At 49.0% G+C, this 24,976-nt stretch overlaps 1 protein-coding gene across 3 annotated transcripts in view; it reads left to right on the forward strand.

The window, feature by feature from the left end:
* Window positions 1-5,391: 5,391 nt before the first annotated feature.
* The window catches only part of SFXN1 (sideroflexin 1), a 41,335-nt gene continuing 21,750 nt past the window's right edge, over window positions 5,392-24,976 (forward strand). The window contains exon 1 of one of the 3 annotated variants that reach the window (XM_068101450.2): window positions 5,392-5,519. Coding sequence is in view for 1 of the 3 variants with exons in the window: in XM_068101449.2 (XP_067957550.1) it covers window positions 5,714-5,719 (6 nt within the window). In the remaining 2 variants the exon portion in view is untranslated. Of the gene's footprint in view, window positions 5,720-24,976 lie in introns of all 3 variants that reach the window. The other 2 variants (XM_068101334.2, XM_068101449.2) reach the window with 2 other exon arrangements.

Genomic DNA, 24,976 nt, shown 5'->3' on the forward strand with positions numbered 1-24,976 from the left:
CCGTGGAGCGCATGGGTAATGGCGGCTAACCGAGCCGGAGTGAGGACGCACACTCCCCGCGCGCGCCGTTGTTGTAGTTGTTGTAGTTGTTGTTGTAGTTGTTGTTGTAGTTGTTGTTGTTGTTGTTGTTGTAGTTGTTGTTTGGGGAAGAAGATGGGAGGAGGTATGGGAAGGTCCTAAACTCACTACTGGTGCCATATAATCACATTCTGGTGCAACGAAGAGTCAGAATTAATGGAAACGAGTCCTTAACTGACATAGACTAAGAATAACTAGCAAGATGTCCGAAAGTTGTCTACGTGAGATGCGGTGGACCTGGGCACGACATTTAATGGGGGAAAAAGGGGAAGGTCGGTTCTACAGAGTGTTATTTACAGGCAATGGGACTAGGGAATGGGGGATTGGGGATAGTTGGGGAGTATTGGGGAAATAGGGGAATATTTACAAGCGGATATGGAGGCCAAATTCCATATTCGCAACAATATATATATATATATATATGTATGTAGCGGCTACCGCTGGGTTTACACAATCGCCTTGCACCTACCAAGGACGCGAAGCGATCACCATGCCGGGCTCGTCCAGGACGCCCGGGCAGGCCCGCTCTCAACTTGCCAGGCCTCGTCTGGGATGCTCGGGCATGCCCGGGCACGCCCGGCCATGCCCGCTCTCGACTTGCCAGGCCGCGTCCGGGACGCCCGGCCACGCCCCCTCTCGCCTTTCCCGGGCAAACGCTCCGGGATAATGTGTATATATATTGCTGCCCGATAAACGGGCTTTTCAGAGTACCCGAGTTGTTTTGTTTCAATAAAGAAACTCGGACGAATTCCAGCTTTTTGTCGTGTCCATTCTTCCGATAACGTGGGAGCACAGCTACTACATTGGTGACCTACCGACATGGACACGGCAGTTGCCCTCAAACTGCCTACCTTCTGGGAGGCTCACGCGGCGGTTTGGTTCGCCCAGGCGGACTCCCTGTTCGCCCTGCGAGGCATCACGGCCGACGACACCCGCTTCCACCATGTGGTAGCAGCGCTCGGCTCAGCCACCGCGGCCCGCGCCCTGAGCCTCCTTGAGAGCCCGCCAGCCGCTGACAAATACGGCGCGATTAAAAAGCTCCTCCTCGACGCTTTCGCCCTCCCATCGGTGGAACGCGCACGGCGCCTGCTCGACACGCCCGAGCTCGGCGACACGCGCCCGTCCGAGCGAATGGACTACATGCTTTCACTGCTCGGCGAGCACTCTCCGGCATTCCTGTTCCGGGAGCTGTTCCTCCGTCAGCTGCCTAGCCCGGTACGCCTCGCCCTGGCGAGCACGACGATCACGGATCCCCGCGCCCTCGCCAGGGAAGCCGACAAGATCTCCGCGGCAGGCCAACACATTGCAGCAGCGACCTGGGGCCCACCGCCGTCCGACGCAACGCCCATGGCGCCCGAGCACCCGGCACGGTCGACGACCGAACTGCCGACGCAATTGGCGGCCGCTATGCCGAGCCGACCACCTCCAGCACGACGACCGGGGCCTCCACCTGACCAAGCGTGGTGTTACTATGATGCCAGGTTCGGACAGAAGGCCCGGAGGCGTTCATTACCAGCCATGAGCGCCGGCCACAAGGGCAACTTACTTTTCATCATGGACAAAGCATCCGGACGGCGCTTCCTGTGCGACACCGGCACCCAACTGAGCATCATACCCGCCTGCGATCAGGACAGGCAGTCCGCGGTTTGCGGCCCCTCCTTGGTTGCGGCCAACGGATCGGCCATCCGCACCTTCGGCCTGCGCAACGTCACCCTCTGCTTCGGTGGCCAACGCTTTAATTGGACTTTTGTAACCACAAGCGTGCCCATGGCTCTGCTAGGCGCCGACTTCCTCTGCGCACACGGACTGCTGGTGGACGTCCAACGGCATCGCCTCATCAACGCCGAGACCTTCAGCTCCCTGGTATGCACATTGAGCAGCTCCGCTCCGACCGAGCTGGCATGCACCCTCCCGGCGGCGAACGAGTTTGCTCGCCTGCTCACGGAGTTCCCGGCCCTCACGCGGCTGACGTTTTCGGCCGTCGCAGTACGACATGGGATCGAGCACCACATACCAACCACGGGCCCGCCGGTCTACGCCAGAGCCCGCCGCCTCGACCCAGCCAAGCTCGCCATGGCCAAAGCCGAGTTTGACGCTTTGGAACACCTCGGCATCGTGCGGTGCTCCGATAGCGCGTGGGCTTCGCCACTACACATCGTCCCAAAACCAGGGGGCGGCTGGCACCCATGTGGCGACTACCGCCGCCTTAACGACGCTACCACCCCCGACAGGTATCCGATCCTGCACATCCAAGACTTCTCCGCCCGTCTGGCAGGACGGGTCATTTTTTCAAAAATCGATCTCATACGGGGATATCACCAGGTACCTGTCAGGGCGGCCGACGTCCCTAAAACGGCCGTCATCACGCCGTTCGGCTTGTTCAAATTCCTGCGGATGCCGTTTGGCCTCAAGAACGCGGCTCAGGCGTTCCAGCGCTTGATGGACGGCGTGCTGCGTGACCTGCCGTTCCTCTTCGTTTACCTGGACGACATCCTCGTCGCCAGCACGTCCCGGGCCGAGCACCTCCTCCACCTCCGAACACTGTTCGGGCGCCTCAGCGAGCACGGCCTCATCGTCAACCCGGCCAAATGCCACTTCGGCACGACGGCCGTTGATTTTTTGGGCCACCACATCACCAAGAACGGGGCCGTGCTGCTGCCAACCAAGGTCGAGGCCATCACCACGTTTCCGCGTCCCCACTCCATAAAGGCCCTGCAGGAATTCCTGGGAATGGTGAATTTCTATCACCGCTTCGTGCCCTGCGCTGCTCAACTCATGCGGCCCCTCTACGAAGCCCTCCGGGGCAAGCCGGCCAAGCACGACATCGTCTGGTCCGCAGCAATGGACGCGGCCTTCAAAATCTCAAAGCGGGCCCTCGCCGACGCAACACTGCTCCCTCACGCGGTGCTCAACGCTCCCATCGCCCTAACCACGGATGCCTCCGACTACGCGCTGGGCGCCGTACATGAGCAATGGGTGAACGGGGTTTGGCAGCCACTCGCTTTTTTCAGCCGGCAGCTCCGGCCGAACGAGCTCAAATATAGCACGTTTGACCGTGAGCTCCTCGGTCTACACCTGGCCATTCGCCATTTCCGCCACCTCCTGGAGGGCCGACCCTTCACGGCGTTCGTCGACCACAAGCCGTTGGTTTATGCAATGGCCAAGGTCACGGAGCCGTGGTCGGCCCGCCAACAGCGCCACCTCTCCGCCGTGTCGGAGTTTACCACGGACATCCGGCACGTCGCCGGCAAAGACAACAACGTGGCCGACTGTCTTTCTCGGGCCAGCGCGAACGCGGTCCACCTCGGCGTGGACTTCGCGCTTATCGCGGCGGACCAAACCACCGACACCACGGTGCAAGCTCTCCGGGTGGCGGACACGGGCCTCCGCCTGGCCGACATCCCCTTCGCGGACACTGTCCTACTCTGCGACGTCTCCCAAGGCCAGCCTCGCCCCATCGTGCCCGTTACCTGGCACCGCCGCATCTTCGCCTCCCTCCACGGCCTTTCCCACCCGGGCTGGAAAGCTTCCCAGAAGCTGGTGTCGGCGCAATTCGTCTGGCACGGCCTTCGACGGGACGTCCGCGATTGGACCAGCACCTGCACAGCCTGCCAACAGGCCAAGGTCCACCGACACACCCAGGCCCCGCCGGCACCTTTCACTGTGCCCGAACAACGTTTTGACCACGTCAACGTGGACCTGGTGGGCCCCCTCCCCCCATCACGGGGGTTCACACACCTGCTCACCATGGTGGACAGGACCACCAGGTGGCCGGAGGCCATTCCCCTCGTCTCCACCACCACCGCCGACGTGGCGCAGGCTTTCATCGCCACCTGGGTCGCCCGCTTCGGTGCACCGGCGGACATCTCGTCGGACCGCGGACCGCAGTTCACCTCCGAGCTGTGGGGCGTGGTCGCCCGCAACCTGGGGGTCAAGCTCCACCGTACTACGGCCTACCACCCCAAAGCCAACGGGTTGTGCGAGCGATTCCACCGCTCCATGAAGGCCGCGCTCATGGCCGGCCTTCAGGACGGCGGTTGGGCCGACCGGCTGCCGTGGGTCCCTTTGGGCCTCCGCATGGCCCCCAAGGAGGACCTCCGGGCATCCATCGCCGATCTTGTCTACGGCCAGGCGCTACGCGTCCCGGGCGAATTCGTGCCCGACGCTACCAGTCCCTGGTCCGCAGCTCACCAGTGCTCGGACCTCCAGGAGGCCGCCCGACGGTTTGCCCCCATGCCAACGTCCCACCACGGTGACCCCCAGTCCTACGTCCCCCCAGCGCTTCGCACAGCGGAGTACGTTTTTGTGCGTCATGACGCACATCGGGGGCCACTCCGGCCGCCGTACGACGGGCCCTTCCGGGTCCTGCGACGGGACGACAAGTCGTTCGTCATCGACATCGGCGGCAGGTCGGACCGGATTGCGGTGGACCGCCTAAAGCCGGCGCAAGTGGACATCGACCAACCGCCATGGTTGGCCCTTCCGCCGCGGCGAGGCCGCCCCCCCGTCCATGGTGCCCCCCACTCGACCGCCCACCACCACACCGCACCCCCCCCCCCCCACGACCCGCTAGGGGTCGCTTCGCCCGGGTCATCAGGACCCCCCTTAAATTGACCGTGCCGGTGCAAGTCGATTCTGGGGGGACGTGTGTAGCGGCTACTGCTGGGTTTACACAATCGCCTTGCACCTACCAAGGACGCGGAGCGATCACCATGCCGGGCTCGTCCAGGACGCCCGGGCAGGCCCGCTCTCGACTTGCCAGGCCGCGTCCAGGACGCCCGGCCACGGCCCCTCTCGCCTTTCCCGGGCAAACGCTCCGGGATAATGTGTATATATATTGCTGCCCGATAAACGGGCTTTTCAGAGTACCCGAGTTGTTTTGTTTCAATAAAGAAACTCGGACGAATTCCAGCTTTTTGTCGCGTCCATTCTTCCGATTACGTGGGAGCACAGCTCCTACATATATATACATATATATATATATATATATATATATATATATATATATATATATATATATATATATATATACTATATATATATATATATATATATATATATATATATATATATATATATATATATATATATATATATATATATATATATATATATATATATATATATATATATATATATATATACTGTATATATATATGTATGTATCGTCAGCAATTGAGCAAAACCTCAATCGAGAAGCGATTTCCGTCAGAGGTCATCCTAATCACAATTGGCCCTTAACATGCGCTATCTCCACTGACAAGCCATCGATTGTCGACGATCAGATAGCACGTATTACGAGGCTGTAACGTCAACGAACGCGTGACGTAATTCCGTAACGATGTTGTGGGGGTGAGGCCAGTGTCGGCCAATAGCGCGCCGCTAAATGGTCATGTGATCTCGCCTGAAGCTAGGCCGTGCCCGTGCCTGTGCCTCTGTAGGTGAGTGATTTTTGTGTGCCGTGCTCTTTATTTTATGCGCTCGCTTTGTTTGTTCTCCTTTATCCCCCAGATTGACTGCTCCGTACGAATTATCATCGACGTGTTCGTTTGCAGTCATAGCTCGATCCTATGGTTAAAGTCAACGTTTGAATCTACGGTTTTTGCAGTGGAGGTGTTTGGGGGTCACAATGTGAATGTCGGTGAGAACTGATGCAATAAAATGCCGGCGCGATAGCCACCTACACCTGTCAGCACGGCAGGTTACCTAGATACGTCACCATGGCGGTTTACCTAAATCCGTCAGCACGGCAGGTTACCCGGCAGGTTACCCGGACCCGTCAGCACGACAGGTTACCCGGACCCGTCAGCACGGCAGGTTACCCGGACCCGTCAGCACGGCAGGTTACCCGGACCCGTCAGCACGGCAGGTTACCCGGACCCGTCAGCACGGCAGGTTACCCGGACCCGTCAGCACGGCAGGTTACCCGGACCCGTCAGCACGGCAGGTTACCCGGACCCGTCAGCACGGCAGGTTACCCGGACCCGTCAGCACGGCAGGTTACCTGGACTACGCATAGATTTAGCTGATATAACAATGAAATCGAAGTGCACCAGTAGTTGACCCTTCGCAGGAGGGTGACAATGACCATTGCTCGGTGTGCAATCTGTGATCGGGCCATGGAGAGAAGTTCGGATATTGTTCGAGTAGCGGTTCAGAGGTACGTACACACTTGGGAAATATAGTGATACCGTGGTACCTTTAACGTGCAGAGGCATCACCTGTCGGCTTAAAATGTCTCGGCGAAACAGCAAACGCATTGCAGCAGCTGCTGTTAACACAATGCCAACACACAGTTAATCTTGATCTGGTTCTGCTGCGATTCGAATCAAATTTGAATCTGCATGTATGACGTCCCAAAGCCAAGCCATGCTGCCATATCACCCTGGTCGTACACAAAATACGTGTCGCTTTGGGGGCTAGGGTGGGAAGGTGCCACAGTCACGTGACGCCATCAAGCAATCCTGACCATTATGGAACTCCCATTTATATATTTAAAGGTCAAGGTGCATTGTGGGAGGATATCTGAGTTTGAACTGTTCTTTATCCCCATCTTATTCGCCATATTTGCTTTTATTCGGAATAAATATTATGCATTGTAATTATTTCATCATTTTTTTTGTACTTCACCACATATCATGATTGTGCACTGAATAAATCATTTCGGAGATGTTTTGTGTCATTGTGAGAGGGAAGGCAATTCTAGAGAGAGAGGAGGGGGAGGCGAGGAGTTGCGGAGTGTGAAAATAGTCACATGTATTTTGTCACATTGTCCCCCCACTCCATATGACACAATGTAATATAATCATTTCATCATCTTGCGTCATGCAGAATGCTGGTGGAATAGTATGAGGCACACGTTACAGCAATCCACGCACACACCTGAGCATTTACCTGCACAACAAAATCACTTTTAAATCCCATCCAGCTTCAGATGTTACCATGTTACAAATGTGTTTAGTTTCCTTGATTTTTCATGGCATTTTGTCTGATTCTGGGGGTGCTGTCAGTTCCTCTGGACAGCAATGCTTTGATGAATTACCATTGAAGAGCTGCACATGTCTTATCTTGAATTATTGAATGTAGAAGGGAAGCCGCACATGTAGACAAGACTGAGACGGTGAGACATCACCAGAAATAAATTTTGTTGAAGAAGGTTAAGGACAAAAATACAAATTTCTTACAGATAGATGCCGGATCATTTAAAAAAATTTAATACAAAGTCCAGGCTTGTGGAGGAGCTAGAACATACAGCGGATCGGGTACTACCAACACATATGCAAAGATCGGGCCAGCCATGTCCTTATCTGTGATTTTCAGATATACATACATGCATGCGCCCTCACAGACATACACACGTACAGTGCATAGACATACAGTAAATACATACACCCAGACACACACATACAGTACATACGTACTGTTATGTGTGTGGGGGTAGGGATAAAATACCATAGAGGAGATAGGAATTTATAGTTTAGCATGGACCGTGTGACGCGAAGAGGAAGAATCTCTATGTAATTAGTCGGGAACCTGTCGGGGTAAGAGTGTTTGCATGTCGCCATAAGCAGCGTGGCTTTTGTGTTAATTAATTATAGGGCTTAATATTAATAACCCCCAGTGTGTATGAGGCTCGCTTGTATTGTGTTTTACTGTTAAGGCCAAATGTATAAGGGGTTCTTTACATGCCATTGGTTAAGACCTTTTTTTTGTGACTGCATCAATGTGAATATTTGCTTATAAATACATGCCTGTGTTAAATCATTATAATTTTTCCAAACCACCTCAATCGTCTGTTTCCTCCATTAGTTAGACATAGCCATAGTATGTCCTAAGTAGACGGGAGGTTGTACCCCACTGATACGCTATGCTTGACTAGCCGACATCCTTCTTGCAGTTGCACTCGGCCGTACCTAATTAGTTGATGAGGGTGGGCGTTGAGAGCACGGTTCCCCATCTGGGATAACTTATCACCGGGATGTAATGCAAGATTTGGGTGCAGAAACCCTACCAGATTTGGTTACCTCAGACTGTTAGCAACCCATCGTGCCTTGTAGTTTATGCAGCTTGTCGGCTTTATATATATATATATATATATATATATATATGTATGTATATACAGTCATGTGAAAAAGAAAGTACACCCCATGTAAAGTTTTGACTTTTTCAACATATTTCAACATACAGCTATTTGATCTTCATTTCAACAATATTGACAGATAAAGGTGATATAATATAACAAATATCATGAAACATTTACATTTTGTAGTCCATTGTGTAATTTAAATAAACATAAATGCAAATTTCGCATGTGGAAAAAGTAAGTACACCCCTATATTTATCACTACTTCAAATACCTAAAATTAGAATCAGGTGCACCAGCTCTGGTGCAAATGATTAGAACATCGTTAGAGAGGATATTGGAAGAATCTGTCTTATTTAAACCTCAGACATTTAGTTTGGTTTGCTCTTTGTTGTTGAAGTGTGCGGCGTCACCATGCCTAGATCAAAAGAGCTCTCTGAGGCCTTCAGAAAGAAGGTTATAAATGCCTACGAGTCTGGGAAGGGATTTAAAAAGATCTCCAAACAATTTGAAATCAATCATTCGACTGTCCGGAAGATCATCTACAAGTGGAGAAGATTCCAAACAACTGCCAACTTGTTCAGGCCAGGCCGCCCCAGCAAGTTCAGCCCGATAGCAGACCGCAAGATGCTGAAAGAAGTCTCTAAGAACCCCAGAATGTCATCACGGGACCTACAGGTAGCTCTTGCCACTGTTGATGTCAAAGTGCACGAGTCTACCATTAGAAAGAGGCTGCACAAATTTGATCTACATGGGAGGTGTGTGTGCCAGGAGGAAACCTTTGCTGTACAGAAAGAACATTAGGGCAAGACTAAAGTTTGCCAATGAACACCTAGGCAAAGACCAGCACTCCTGGAACAATGTGCACTGGACAGATGAGTCAAAGATAGAGCTATTTGGCCACAGTACCAGAAGACATGTTTGGCGAAAACCAAAGACAGCATTTGACCACAAGAACCTGATACCAACTGTAAAGCATGGTGGTGGAAATATTATGGTTTGGGGCAGCTTTGCTGCATCAGGGCCTGAGCAGCTCACCATCATAGAATCCACTATGAATTCTTCATTGTATCAGAGGGTGCTTGAGGATAATGTGAGGCCACCTGTCGGAAAGTTGAAGCTCAACCAAAGGTGGACCTTGCAACATGACAATAGCCCTAAACATACCAGTAAATCCACCAAGGAATGGCTGAAAAGAAAGAAATGGAGGGTTCTGGAATGGCCAAGTCAAAGCCCGGGTCTAAATCCCATCGAGATTTTGTGGGGGGGATTTGAAACGAGCTGTGCATGCAAGAAACCCCTCAAACATCGCACAGCTGAAAGAATTCTGCATGGAGGAGTGGGCAAAAATTTCTCCCAGTCGATGTCAGAGACAGAATGAATGAATGAATGATAGCTTTAAGGCCATTTTCCCCACGATAGCGGGGGTTATCCTTGCGGGCCCCATGACAATCGTGGTTCCCTGTTTGAGGCAATGTTTTTATGGCCGGATGCCCTTCCTGACGCCAACCCTTGGTCACGCTCTTACGATGCGCAAGGATACGGTGTACCTATTCCAAACCGGGGTACACACCGTGATCATTCATCCCAGCAAGCTGGTACTCAATTTGCCGACCTCGGAAGGATGACAGGCTGAGTCAACCCCCCTGGCGTTAATTCAGCGATCGACCGGGATTCGAACCCAGGATCCTAGGATCCCAAGCCGGCACCCTAATGTCACCCGATGGCACCCTAATGGCACCCGATGTCAGAGACTGGTAGACGGTTATAAGAAACGCCTGCTTGAGGTTGTTTCTACCAAAGGGGGCAATACCACCTATTAGAGCCGAGGGTGTACTTACTTTTTCCACATGCGACATTTGCATTTGTTTATTTAAATTATACAATGGACGACAAAATGTAAATGTTTCATGATATTTGTTATATTATATCACCTTTATCTATCAATATTGTTGAATTGAAGATCAAATAGCTGTATGTTGAAATGTTGAAAAAATCAAAACTTTACACGGGGTGTACTTACTTTTTTCACGTGACTGTATATACATATATACTGGGAACTGAGTACCCTCGTCCCTCTATACAAGGGGAAAGGTGACCCTCTGGACTGTGGTTCGTATCGAGCGATAAAGTTATTGGAGCATGGAATGAAGGTATTGGAAAGGGTGTTGGAGAGGAGGATAAGGAAGAAAGTGAAGATTGACCAAATGCAGTTTGGATTTATGCCAGGAAGAGGAACGACAGACACGCTTTTTATTGTGAGGCAGTTGCAGGAGAAGTATATGGAGAAGAGGAAGAAGTTGTTTCTTGGGTTTGTTGATCTGGAGAAAGCATTCGATAGGGTTCCACGTGAAGTCGTGACATGGGCATTGAGGAAGTTAGGAGTGGAGGAATGGTTGATCAGAGTAGTGATGGCAATGTACAAAAGAGCGCGCACAGCTGTAAGGACGAAGGACGGGAACAGTGGTGAGTTTGAGGTGAAGGTTGGAGTGCATCAGGGGTCGGTACTAAGTCCACTACTATTTGTAGCTGTGATGGAGGTGCTGGCTCAGAACTTAAAGGAGGGTTTACCGTGGGAGTTGTTGTATGCAGATGATCTGGTGTTGATTGTAGAAAGTGTGGATCTACTGAAGGAGAAGATGAACAAGTGGAAGGAATGTATGGAGACAAAAGGTCTGAAGGTGAATATCGGAAAAACGAAGGTGATGGCAAGTGGTAAAGCATGTGGTGAGGTGGAAACAACTGGGAAGTGGCCGTGTGCTGTGTGCAGGAAGGGTGTCGGAGTGAATTCCATTCAATGTACAATGTGCGCTGAGTGGGTTCATCAAAAATGTAGTGGTTTGAGAGGGTCATTAACCAGTGTGGCAGCTACATTCAAGTGTAAGGTGTGCACAGAGGGACCTGCAGATGGAGGAAATGTTGAGTTGGATCTTGGAGATGGCGTGAAGCTGGAAGGTGTGAAAACATTTTGTTATCTTGGAGACATGCTGAATGGAGAAGGTGGATCAGACTCGGCAACGGTTGCTCGAGTGAGATGTGCATGGAAGATGTTTCGGGAACTGAGTGGCATGCTGACGAGGAGGGGAGTGTCATTGAAGCTGAAGGGAAAGGTGTATGCTGCATGTGTGAGAAGTGTTATGATTTATGGGAGTGAGACATGGGTAATGAACGTAGAGCAGCAACGAAGGCTGGAAAGGGTGGAAATGCGAATGGTTCGGTGGATGTGTGGAGTATCGTTGAGAGAGAGAGGAAGACAAATGATGAATTGCGAAAGATGATGGGAATAGAGCCTGTGATGGATGCTGTGAAGAGAAACAGGTTGAGATGGTTTGGTCATGTGTTGAGGAAGGATGAAAGTGACTGGTTGAAAAGAGTGATGGGAATGAATGTAGAAGGAAGTAGAGGACGGGGAAGACCGAGAAAGACTTGGCTGAAGATGGTCGAAGAAGAAATGCGGGCAAGGGGGTTAACAAGGGGAGATGCAGAAAATAGGGCAAAATGGAGAACATTGTCATGGGGACCGCAAGGCTAACCCCCGCTCTTGCAGGGAAAACGGCCTTAAAATGCCTGTTGTTGTTGTTGTTGTTGTATATACACACACACTCTCTCTTAATTAATTGTACAGTATTAGTTGTGCCTAAACTTTAATATAATTTAAAGGATTGCTGTAAATATTAAATGATGTTAATTTCACAAAATACCTTGTTCAACTTTATTTAAATTGCCAACCTCAAAACATAGCTTCCTTACCTAGAGTAAGAACATTAACCTGTTAGTAATTGACTGGTTTCTCCACTGCACGTATCATCAGCTGCGCACTGTTCTTCCTCGAGGTTTCAATCCTTTCAGCCCAGAACTCCTCCAAACGGCAGATCCACAACTTCCTCATAGGTCCACAACCTCAGCAGATCCACAACCTAAGTTGCATCCAGGCAGTCAGTCAACACATAAATGCGACATCACTAACCAAACTGTGCTCGCTAGAGGATTTAATGTATTATGACAAAGTCACAACTCCCATCACACGTTCTATAATATGATAATACATTCAATCATGCACATTTTACCTTAAATATAACATGTCCACCAATCAGCACAACCACCCACCTACAACTATCGGGGATGCCTCTTTGTGGTGGTTGTACCCCCCCCCCCCCATGCAAGTTGGGGGCTAAATGTTCCCCATTTTTCCCTGCTGCACGGAATCGTCAGGTCAGCACGGTCAGTGTCGACCGGTATCCATGGACCGGGTCCTTTTCCTCTTGTCTCTCTCTCTAACTCTCTAACTCTCTAACTCGCTTTCTCTCTTTCTCTCTTTCTCTCGCTTCTCTCTCTCTCTCTCTCTCTCTCTCTCTCTCTCTCTCTCTCTCTCTCTCTCTCTAACTCTCTCTCTCTCTCCCTCTCTCCCTCTCTCCCTCTCTCTCTCTCTCGCCCCCTGCAGGCCGTTTGTGTTGGGCGTGGCGTCATGGCGGCTGTGAGCAACTGCTCTGTGTTGTAGTGAGTCTGTTGTGAGTTTTTCCTCCTCTCTTGCCCCCCCTCCCTCTCCTTTTCCATCCTGTGTGCTTTGGCACTTTGTTTTCATCCGTTCTACACCTTTGTCTTCGAGAGAGAGGGGATTGAGAGCGGGCCCATTTTGGGTGCGGCCTACTGGCTTTGACGGCGCTTTGTAAGCCATTTTTGTGCTTATAATGCATGTTTATTATTTACTTTAGTTCGATTATTTAGGTTTGATACCTTCTTGTCCGGTTCGGACAAGTGGGGAGAGGGGGGTGGGGGGGGGGGGGGGAATTCGCTGGTATGGCGAATACACGCTCTCATTACGAGGCGTTCAAAAATTTAACACGTAAGCATGCATTCGCATGTGTTCCGCCTGAAGGAGCTCCTACTGAGGACATTATCCTTGCCGTGGGATCCATCATAGGGGACGGTAATGTTCGAGCGGCATCACGAATGAACTTGAAATTAGTTGTCTTCGTGTCAGAAGAAAAGCTCGTTCATGACGTCGTTAGTACCGGTCTAACCATAAAAGGGGGCCATTATATTACGGTATCCCCTATGGATACGCCAGCGACCAAGATAACAATATCCAACGTTCCACCGTTCATGCCAGGTGAGAAACTCCTATCCGTTCTGTCTCGTTATGGAAAAATTTTCCCGAATCTCAATGATTCCGCTCGGGTGCTGCAGCGATCGTGTCAAACACGTAATGAGCTTTAGGAGGCAGGTGTACATGATTCTCCCGGATCGCGGAGCCGATACAGGTTTAAATATATCCTTCAAAGTATCGTTGGACGATCGGGAATACCACATGTATGCTTCCTCAGCCTCCTTAACATGTTTTAATTGTGGAGAATTCGGACACGTTAAAAGGTTTTGTCCTAAGACCTCTTGTCCAAAGTGTGGTGAATCGGGACATAACGAAATAGATTGTAAAAAGGCCAGTCCCTCCACCGCGCCTTCTGACACCCCGACCGTGCTCGCTGACACCCGGTCCGTATCTCCTGTTACCCCTACCGTACCTTCCATTACCCGGACCGCATCTCCTGTCACCCCTACCGTACCTTCCGTCACCCGGACCGTACCCTCTGACACCCTGACCGCACCTTCGGATGCCCCGACCGTACCTTCTGACACCCCGACCGTACCTTCTGACACCCCGACCGTACCCTCTGACACACAGACCATACCTTCTGACACCCGGACCGTACCTTCTGACACCCGGACCGTACCTTCTGACACCCGGACCGTACCTTCTGACACCCCGACCGTACCTTCTGACACCCCGACTGTACCTTCTGACATCCTGACCGTACCTTCTAACACCCCGACCGTACCTTCCGACACCCTGACTGAGTTGTCTGACACACCGGTGCTCTCCGATTCCAATGTGATGACACCCACCGATGTGACCGACACAACTAGCATTGCCCCCTTTCCTGAACCCATGAACGAAGAATCCATAGTGTATTCTAAAAAGCAAAGAGCACCAGTGCCAAGCAATTTCGCTGGTGCTGCAAAGAAGGCGGTCATGGGCGGCACCATTCCCGGTGCACATGTGTCCGAGTGTCCCTCTGACATTCCCTCACTAACTGAGTACATGAATACCATTACCAACGATACCAGCAAGTCTCATTATGTAAATGAGACGAAAATATAATTTGTACCTCTCACCTGGAAGTTTCCGTGTGCGAAACCTCCAGTGAAATTACTACCATTTCTGAGTTGGGGAATGGTTTTCCGCTTGTTTCCCCTTTAAATACCGAACAGACGAAGGATTCAATAAACGTTCCCACTTTACAAATGGGGCCGGTAAATATGAGTTTGCTGGGATCTCAAAACCAAGCGCCAATCCCAGATTCAAAAAATATCCACCAAAGTGTTAACGAGTGCTCTCGGGAACACCTTGGGAAACTTGTGAAGGTGCCTCCAGACAAGATCGCGGGGGCAGCAGGTAATACCCCAGAACGTGACGACATGTTATCTGATGTGTCTGAGTCCGAGGATGACATTGAGGCAACCGAGCTGTCACAATCGGTGACAGGTCACTCACAAGTATCCCCTCAACTCATTTTTACCTTCCTTAACGAAACGTTTCGTCACCGTAACATCGTAATTAAAGACTATTTCTCTGACTTGGCAGCATTCATTTGCACCGCAAAGTCAATAATCAAAGCGCATGAGGATTTTGACCTGACAAGATCTCAATTCCACAGATTAATAAAGTTTGTTACCCGAGCAGGTATGGAATGTTCCCAAGCACAGGTCGATTTCATTAACACGGAATGAAAAATATCTCCCTTACGGCCTTAAAAATGAATGGTGGGGGTGCAAGTCACCTCCGTCAGGCCCAAGTTAAAAACTTGTTTGATCGTAAAAAGGCAAATGTTCTTTTACTGCAAGAGACCCACATCACACCTAATGTGGAACATGACTGGTGCCAAACTTTTAAAGGACAATGCTATTTTAGCAATCTGTCAGCCTCATCTGCTGGGGTTGGGTTTTTTCTAAAGCCAGGTCTAGTTTTTGAGTCTTGCTATTTTCAGGAAGTCATAAAAGGCCGCTTATTTCCCTTCAGCTCGTACATCAAAACTTCCGCTGCACCATTTTCAATGTGTACGCACCTAGTGAGAGCAGGGACCGAAAGGCCTTTTTCACCTCAATGATAAACCACCTGAAATCGGTTGATCTTGACCATTGTGTGTGTATCGGTGGTGACTTTAATTGCACCTTTGACCCTTCGAAGGACAGAAATTCTGCAGAACCTCACCCCGAGTCCCATGCGGATCTATCCCGTTTCATTAAGACGGCCGGTCTACTTGATGTTTGGCGATTGCATCACCCCAACGTAGCCCAGTATACCTGGTGTCGATGTGCCAATGGTCGGGTGTCTTCAGCAAGACTCGACCGCTGGTACATTAATGTACCCTTTAGGAACGTCGTGGTCTCTTCAGGTTGTTTTCCGTCATTGTTTTCAGACCACCATATGGTAACCTTAGATCTTTCTTTTCCTCGACCCACATGCAGAAATAGTTACTGTAAGTTTAACGTTAAACTTTTAGAAGATAGTTTACTTAGACTCCTTTCGTGATTTCTGGGCTGAAATGAGTACTAAAAAATCTTCTTTCTCCTCAATTAGTCTTTGGTGGGACAACCTAAAAGCCCAAATTCGAGTATTTTGCCAACAATTTAATTCACACTGTACCAATGTAAAACGTATCACGATGGCTTGCTTAGAAGCAGATATCTTAAGGTTAGAGGGCAAGCTGGCCAATGAGAGCAACGCAGTGAACTATCGGTTGCTACTCGAGAAGAAGGCCCAATTAAGGGGATTTGATCCATGAAAAAGCAGCGGGCATACTGGTTAGGTTAAGAATACAGAATATCAAGGTTTCAGATACCCCGACTAAGTCTTTCTTTCATCTAGAAACTGTAGATAAACCAACACGACTCATATCTTCGGTTTTGGACCCAGGGGGGAACATCTATATAATAATAGCGCAAGGACTCGACTTTGTTATCCCTTTACGCCGCACCCAGTGACCCGATGCCCACGGCACTAATGGATTTACGATCTACGAACCGCGCTCTATGTTTATCACGTACAGCCATACTCGAAAAATCTGAATTAGCCGACGTTGGGGCCCAAAAGCATCCGATTAACCGCCGATACGACGCCATCTTATTGGCGTCTGCTGGGTGAAGGCGAAGCAAGCCGTCCGCTGATTGGACAGGCGAAGGCGACAGCAAGCCGCCCACTGAGTGGACAATCCTGAGCATGCATTTGTGCCAGTGTCATCGATCGCGGTGTGCGCTAACCTCATCATGTGGGTTTACCATAATTTTTTCCAACCGCGCTCTTTGTTTATCACGTATAGCCATACTCGAAAAATCTGAATCTGAATTAGTCGACTTTGGGGCCCAAAAGCATCCGATTAACTGCCGATACGACGCCATCGTATTGGCGTCTGCTGGGTGAAGGCGAAGCAAGCCATCCGCTGATTGGACAGGCGAAAGCGAAAGCAAGCCGTCCACTGAGTGGACAATCCAGAGCATGCATTTGTGCCGGTGTCGTCGATCGCGGTGTACGCTAACCTACAGCGAACTCAGTTTCCTGTTCGCCTGGCATATTCAATGACCATAAATAAAGCCCAGGGCCAAACATTCCGTAAACTGGGTATCTATTTGCCTGCTCCTGTCTTCTCCCACGGCCAGTTATATGTGGCATGTTCAAGAGCACGGTCGTTCAAAGATGTGTATATCAAGGTTGATAATACGAGTACGCAAGGAGTCGTCAGAGGCTTGACTATTACCCCAAACATTGTTTATCCAGAAGTGTTAAAATAATTTCAACCTCTGATACTGCGTTCATTGTATTATATTCCTACTGCTCTGCCTTGACATTGACGCTTACCAATGCGCCAGTATGGGGCTAATTCCAGTCGATTTACTAGTCCGTTCATTTTTTAAAAAGTCTATGGTTCTACTGCTGTTCCTTTCCATTGACACATACCACTGCGCCATTGTGGCCAGAGTGGTGCTATGCCGATTCCTATTACGAATCCATTCATTTTTCAAAAGTATATCGTAGCGTTGTCATTTAAGTAGATTGCAATAAATACGTTGTTCATATACGCACTCTTCATTCTCATCTTTCTTCCTAACTCTTACTCGGACAAGCAAATCCCCTATGCCATCCATAATGGTACACTCTATCCATACACCACATCCTCCCTTCCGTGGATGTTCCACGGGTTTCGGCTAGTCCTTACTAATCCAAGTGATATAAGATTAAATGTAATCGATTTATTTTCTGATCTTTTCAAAGCCAAAACGGTTTCTCATGAAATGATGAATGTTTTGAACTCTCATCCTCCTTTGGTGACTGAGGCCCAACGTCTAGAACTGGACGCTCCAATTACCCTTCCAGAGTTAACCGGTGCACTTGCTGAGATGGAGTCGGGAAAGGCCCCAGGCATCGATGGGCTACCCGCCTAATTTTTTTGGGCATTCTGGGACATTTTGGGCCCAGAGCTGCTAAATGTTCTGGATGCGTCTCTTTTATCCAGAGAATTACCGCTCAGTTTTAGAAGAGCAGTACTCTGCCTGCTACCAAAGACTGCCGATCTCCGACACCTGTCAAACTGGCGTCCGATCTCTTTGTTGTGCACGGATTACAAACTGTTTTCCAAGGTCCTTGCGAACCGGTTGAAGACAGTTATTGGTGACCTGGTGTCACCTGATCAAAGTTGCAGCATCCCTGGCAGATCCATCTATGACAACATATTCCTAATCAGACATTTGTTAACCAGTAAATGTGTCAAAGAGGATTTTGGATTGGTGTTTCCTGACCTTGCAAAGGCCTTTGATAGCATTGATCATAAGTTTTTGTGTCATGTGTTACAAGCTTGCGGGCTCGGTGCTAATTTTAGAGCCTACATAGCTTTGTTATATGCAAACATCTCCAGCTTAATCAAAGTTAACAACGAATTTTGCCCACCCATAAAGGTTCAGAGAGGGGTAAGGCAAGGTTGTCCACTTTCAGGTCTATTATTCACCCTCGCCTTGGAGCCTCTCTTAATCGCCCTCAGAAAGGATATCCCTGGTCTTGTTCTTTCTCCAGGACACGCACCTTTGACCCTGTCTGCATATGCCGACGACCTATGTGTCATCATAAAAAGAAAATGCGACAGTGACGCCTTGGCAAAGTGTTTGTCGGACTTCAACCTTGCCTCATCATTAAGATGCAATTGGGGGAAAAGCAAGGCTATGTGGTTCCCTTTTCCAAAAAATGACTTACTTGTGCCACCGGAATTACCACGACCCCCCCCCTTCCTGCAGAGCTAGTGTGGGCAAACGATGGCATCAAGTATTTGGGCGTCTTCCTCGGTCCTCCTCAGTATGCCCAGAACAATTGGGACAGGATTATTGGCCCCGGTGGATGAGCATTTGAGCCGATGGAAAAGAGCTCTACCCCACCTTTCCTATAAAGGTCGTGTGCTGGTTGTCAACAACCTTGTCACTACCCTGTTGTGGCACCGGTTCATCTGCCTGCAACCACCGGAGGCTTTGCTTCAAGCTATCCAGAGGAAACTGGTGGATTTTTTTTGGGGAGGCTACCACTGGCTTCGGACCCAGTGCCATATGTTGTCCCTCGGCCGAGGGTGGTCATGGCCTCGTCGACGTGAAATGCCGCCTGTTGGCCTTCCGGCTCCGCTCCATCCAACACTTGCTTTATGCAGAACACTTACCAGGAAAGCCCTTGGCCTGCTCCATTCTTCAACGAGCTGGGAGGCTCAGTTACGGACAGGAACTTTTTCTGACCAACCTTCAGCACGTCGCTGCATCTCTGCTTCCAGTCTTTTATCAGAGCCTCTTGAATGCCTGGCAGGGCGTTTCGATAAGTCGCCAAACAGACTCGCATGGCACTAACATGTATGCACACGAGCCTTTATTTTTCAATCCACTTTTCCCCGATATCCCGAGGAGCCGCGACTTCTGCCAACATTTTATAGTGGCCAACATCCTAAAAGTGTGTCATCTCCGGCATGCCTCTGGACAGGGATGGAAGCCTGCGAACGAGCTGGCGGACCTAACAGGTGTTCGGTCCAGGAGGCTAATCGGGAACATACTAAGAGCGGTGATCCAAAGAGGCCACCAGCTAGGCCTGCATTGGACCCAGGATGCAGAGGTTGAGCCCACAGTTCCAAAATTAGTTGTGGCTTTTGCCCCCAAATGATCTGCCCCCCATGAGCGCAGGGTCACCCCCCTTCCATGCTATGAGCAGCAAGAGTATTTATAGGTCTTGTGTGAAACTACTTCTTGGGGACCCACCTCTAGCTGGGGTTACCCGGTGGAAAGGACTCTTGCCTCCCGGTCCCCCCTCTGAGCCTTTATGGGATACAATGTATGCTGGACTTATTTCTAAAAGAACAGGTGACCTTCAGTGGCGTTTGGCCCACTGGATTGTTCCTTCCAATGCTGTCATTCGGTTTTTTCCCCCCATTTCCGGCTGTTGCCCCTTTTGTCCGGAGAGGGAAGACTTGTTTCATGCCTTCATTAATTGTGAAAGACTTTCTCCTTTGTTTTATTGGTTAAATTTTATTTCCCATAGATTGCGGATTACGTTTTCTTTGAAGGCTTACATCTTTGGTTTTCCTCCCAAAAAGGGAACCACATCTATTGTATTCGGGTTCCTAACCGCTACCACTAAACTGGCCGTATACCTGTCGCGGAAGGCGAAGCTGGGCGGCAGACCCATGCAGGAATGCAGTATTATGGTGTTTTTTAGTTCTTTGGTGTCAGCAAGGCTCAAGCTTGAATTTGGCTGTGCCCAAACTGCAAACGACCTTGCAAATTTTGTTGCGACCTGGTGTGTTGGAGGGATTTGTGAGGTCCAAGATAACAAATTGTTAATTTCTGTATAATACAGTGCGGGTGTTTCTTATACACTGTTCCATGCTTCTCCTTGCCGGCTTTTTTCTCCCCCTTGTCTTGACCTACTCTTTCTTTCTTCCATCTCTCCTCATGGTTGCAGATGCGATTGTAAATTTGTACATATAAAATTATGCCTAGTTTAGAAATTATGTCTAGTGTTTCTCCTCGTTTTTTGGGGGTATTTGCACCTTTTCTGTTGCTTGGTTTGCAGTGCACCGATTGTTTTTTCCTTTCCGGATTTCTATGATTTTACTGATTTTCCTGGATGAATTGCCTTTGGTGGTACTCTTGTTTTATACTTTTATAATAAAAAGAGTTTAAAAGTCAAAGTCTCTTTTTCTCTTTCTCTCTAACTCTCTAACTCTCTTTCTCTCTCTCTTCTCTCTCTTTCTCTCTAACCCTCTTTCTCTCTAACTCTCTCTTTCTCTCTCCTCTCTCTCTCTCTCTCTCTCTCTGTCTCTGTCTCTCTGTCTCTCTGTGTCTCTGTGTCTCTCTCTCTGTCTCTCTCTCTGTGTGTGTGTTGTGAGTCGTGCGTGGGTGTGGCAATCATGGTGGCTGTGGGTGTTGAGCTGTGAGTACGGTGCTGTGTTGGTGGTCTTTCCTATCCTCCTTTCACTCTGTGTCCTTGTACGTGGTTGTGAAGTTTTCTCCGTGTTCCCCTTCTGCTCTTGAGACAAGAGAGAGAGGGAGAGAGAGACAGCACGGTAACGGTTAGCCACCTGTATTAATTTATAACGTGGGTTGGTTATATCGTGCCGATTATTTATTTATTTAATGAATTTTGATTTGTTTGGTTAGTTTATTGCATTGTTACTGTTTAGTTTATTGCCGATAAATGGCTAATAGGAATAGTCAAAGGGCTGCTGATCGTGTTAGTGATGAGGTGTTATCGCGTAAGCACGGGCTGTGCCTTGTTCCGCCGGAAGACGTGCAAATGGACGATGTTCTACATGCAATCAGGGATTTGATCGGGGTGAATAATATTCGTGCTGCGTCTCGAATGAACCACAAAGTGGTGGTTTTCGTGTCACAAGTTAGCCTTGCAGACATCGTGGTGCAGAATGGGTTAACGTTGGGGAACGACCAATTTGTTCCGGTATCGTCCATGGACACGCCGGCGGTTAAAGTTATTTTAAGTAACGTTCCGCCCTTTCTGAGGAATGAAGAAATCCTACGTAAATTAGGGGAGCATGGGACTGTCTCACGAATTATCACAGTCCCCCTGCGAACCAGGAACGGAAGGTTGAAGCATGTAGAGTCGTTTAGACGTTTCTGTTTCGTCGTACTAAAGGATGAGGCAAAACAGCTGAACATATCTATAAATTTTAAAATAGGAGATCATGATTACCGGATCTTTGCAGCTACTGAGACCTTGATTTGCTATACATGTGGGGCATACGGACACACTCGGCAGTATTGTCCTGATGTGAGGAAGAGTTGCGCTGCAGCAGCTGGGGCACCCCCCCCCCCCCCCCCCTGTAAATGACTTGAACGACCCTGTAGATGAGCCAGGTGTCAAAAAAAGGTCAACCGGAATACCAGGGTGCGGGTGACAGTGGTGCTGGTGGAGAAGCCCATACGGTAGTGGAGCAACCATATGTGGAGGAGAGGCTGCAACCTCAAGAACAAAGGGACCTTGAGGAGGTGAAGCTGATGGAGACCGAGTCGAGGATAAACTTGAAACGCTCTCTTGCGAGCGATGAGAATGGAGGAAAAGGAAACAAAATGGTTCTCGTGCAGGCAGATGGTAATACAGACCAACCTGATGACCATGAGCAAAATGGTAATGCAATAGGTAGAGATGGGAATCTGCCCATTTCACAGGATAAAGAGAATCGAAGCATTACCGAGCGTGTCACTGTGTGTGATGGTGGACACCCTGCACCATGCGACGAGCAGTTAAGGACCCTCATCTCAACGGAAGATGATGAGAAAGAGATTGATAAGTCAGTGGCAGACAACAACGATGGGGTAGTTGGTGCCATGCAGACGCAACAAAAATACCATGGTGACAATGACACAGATGAGGTGCCAGTACCTGACACACTACTAGGTGAGAGTGGGGTCGAGGCTGATGAGGAAGGATGCAGTCTTGCTGCCCTGAGTGAGTCTCAGAAGGAGCAGGTGAGGCAAGCAGAGGTGACAAAAGGGAAGGTCATTGATTTCTTAAACGAAACGTTTAGACAACGTCATGTTGTAATTAGAGATCATTTCCCTGATGTTCAAGCTTTCATTAAGGCTTCGAAACCTCTTTTACAGAAAAATGACCCCATGCTCTCAGAGCCTCAATTTCAACCTCTTCGTAAAGCAGTAACAAAGGCGAATAAGGAATTGCAGGCGGAGGGTGAGCTACCACCTTAGAATGACAATGCGAGAAATACATATTGCCTCCCTGAACATCAATGGGGGATGTGCCCCCTTATGAAAAATTCAAGCAATCCAGGCAATGGAGAGAGTAAAAGCAGATGTCATTCTATTGCAAGAGACCCATGCCACAAACAATTTGGCAGCTGAATGGTGTAAACTTTTTAAAGGGCAATGGTGGCTGAGTGGGGTTTCCACACCCAAGGCTGGTGTTGCCATCGCCTTAAGTCCCAGGCTTCCCACTCAGAGTGTCATTTATAGGGAGGTCTATAAGGCACATTTGATAGCGGTGGAGTTTTACTGCAATACACAAAAGCTTATTATAGTAAATGTGTATGCACCAAGTGAACCTATAGAAAGAAGAACATTCTTTTCCACATTGCGGGACTTTGTAGAATGACTGGATCCAGCTGCTCTCACCTGTATCGCAGGGGACTTTAACTGTACAATTGATCCTTCAGTTGACAGGAATGGACATGAACCCCACGGCGCTTCTGCAAAGGTGTTAGCGAGCCTCAACAAGAACTATTGTTTTGAGGATGTGTGGAGGTTGCAGCATCCAACTTCACGGGCCTACACATGGTGCAGATGTCATGATGGCGTCATATCAAGGGCAACGCTGGACAGGATCTATATCAATAAGCCAATGCTGAATGTGGTGTCCACTACCCAAATACTCCCAACAGGGTTTTCAGATCATAATTTAGTGGCAATGTCCTTTAAATTACCCCTGACATCAGGAGGTAGCGCGTACTGGTCACTCAATACTCGGCTGTTAAGTGATAAGAAATTTAAAGATGCGTTCCGAACCGTGTGGGGGAAAATCCGGTCCTCTAAGCTTGAGCATGCCAACCTTCGCATATGGTGGGACCTTGCAAAGTGTCAAGTTAAAACGTTTTGTCAACAGTATAGTCTGTTTACTACTAAAATGCCAAGTCTCTCAATTGACTCATTAAAGGCCGAAATTGCAGAATTGGAACAGAATCGTAATGGGGCTGGGAAAGATTTGGGATATGATCAGTTACTATGGACAAAAAGGTCGTTACTGACCGAAATGGTGAGGCAGCGGGCAATGGGTACCTTGGTGCGTATGAGGATGAGTTACTTGACTTTGGATATGCCAAATAAGGACTTCTTTAGCTTGGAGAATTCGGTGAAAAACTCGCAGCAAATTCATAAGCTCTGTACTGCTAATGGGTCAACGGTTACCTCCCAACTGGAGATTAAAGCGGCCTTGAAAGCATTTTACTCTGACCTGTATTCTGCCCAGAGTATCAACAGTGAGGCGATGCAGGAGCTGATTGCTGGGGTCCCAGAAGTCGAGGAGGACAAGCAGCACACACTGGAATCGTTAATTTCACCTGATGAACTTGAAGCAGCCATGCGAGGCTTGAAAGATGGTAAAGCCTCGGGGATTGACGGGCTGCCTGGAGAGTTTTATAAGACATTTTGGAATCTTGTTGGACCCGATCTACTTGAAGTCCTTGACGAAAGCCTTCGTGCTGGAGAACTTCCTCTGTCCTGTAGAAGGGCGGTCGTATGCCTTTTGCCGAAGCCTGGGAACATTCAACTCATTGAGAACTGGCGACCTGTTTCCTTACTGTGTACTGACTACAAAATCTTGTCTAAAGTATTAGCGAATCGGCTGAAAGAAGTGATCAGCTCTGTCATACAGCCGGATCAAACCTACTGTGTTCCTGGACGGTCCATGCCTGATAATCTGTTTCTGGTAAGAGATATTATTTCCTGTAAAAAGTATGTGCCTGCCAGTTTTGGGTTATTATTTCTGAATCAAACAAAGGCTTCTGATCGTGTTGATCATGCATACTTGTTTTCGGTTCTTAAGGGGATGGGTTTTGGTGAAACCTTCACAACATATGTTAAACTGTTATATACAAACACTTTCTGTATGTTGAAAGTAAATAATAACTTATGCTCCCCCTTTCCCTTTCGACGGGGTATCCGCCAAGGCTGTCCTCTCTCTCGGGACTGTTGTACAATGTAATGTACACAATTGCCCTTGAACCACTTTTGGCATCTTTCAGGAAACGATTGCCTCAGGATATGTGGGTAGAGGGGTTAAAATTTGTCGTAACAGCTTATGCTGATGATGTTTGTGTTTTACTTAAAGGCCCGGGCAGTGTAGCTGCAGTACAGCAGTGCTTAAAAGACTTCTCTGCAGCCTCTTCTGGTGAAGTAAACTGGAGTAAAAGTGTAGCCTTGTGGTGTAGTTCAGGTAACCCCTCAGTCATATCACCACCATCACTCCCACAAAATCTGGTATGGAAAACAGATGGGGTCAAATATCTTGGAGTTTATCTTGGAAACCATGAAATGGAAATGAGGAATTGGGAAGGAGGTGTGGAACAAATCGCATATCGTTTAAAATCATGGAAAGGACTACTGCGGTCTCTTTCATACAGAGGCCGCGCTCTTGTTATCAATAACCTGATTGCAGCGAGATTGTGGCATAAAGTCATTACCCTGCAGCCACCCAAGGAGCTGATCCCTGCCATC

Source organism: Myxine glutinosa, chromosome 2, assembly GCF_964187855.1.
Source record: "Myxine glutinosa chromosome 2, kmMyxGlut1.1, whole genome shotgun sequence".
Lineage (NCBI taxonomy): Eukaryota > Metazoa > Chordata > Myxini > Myxiniformes > Myxinidae > Myxine > Myxine glutinosa.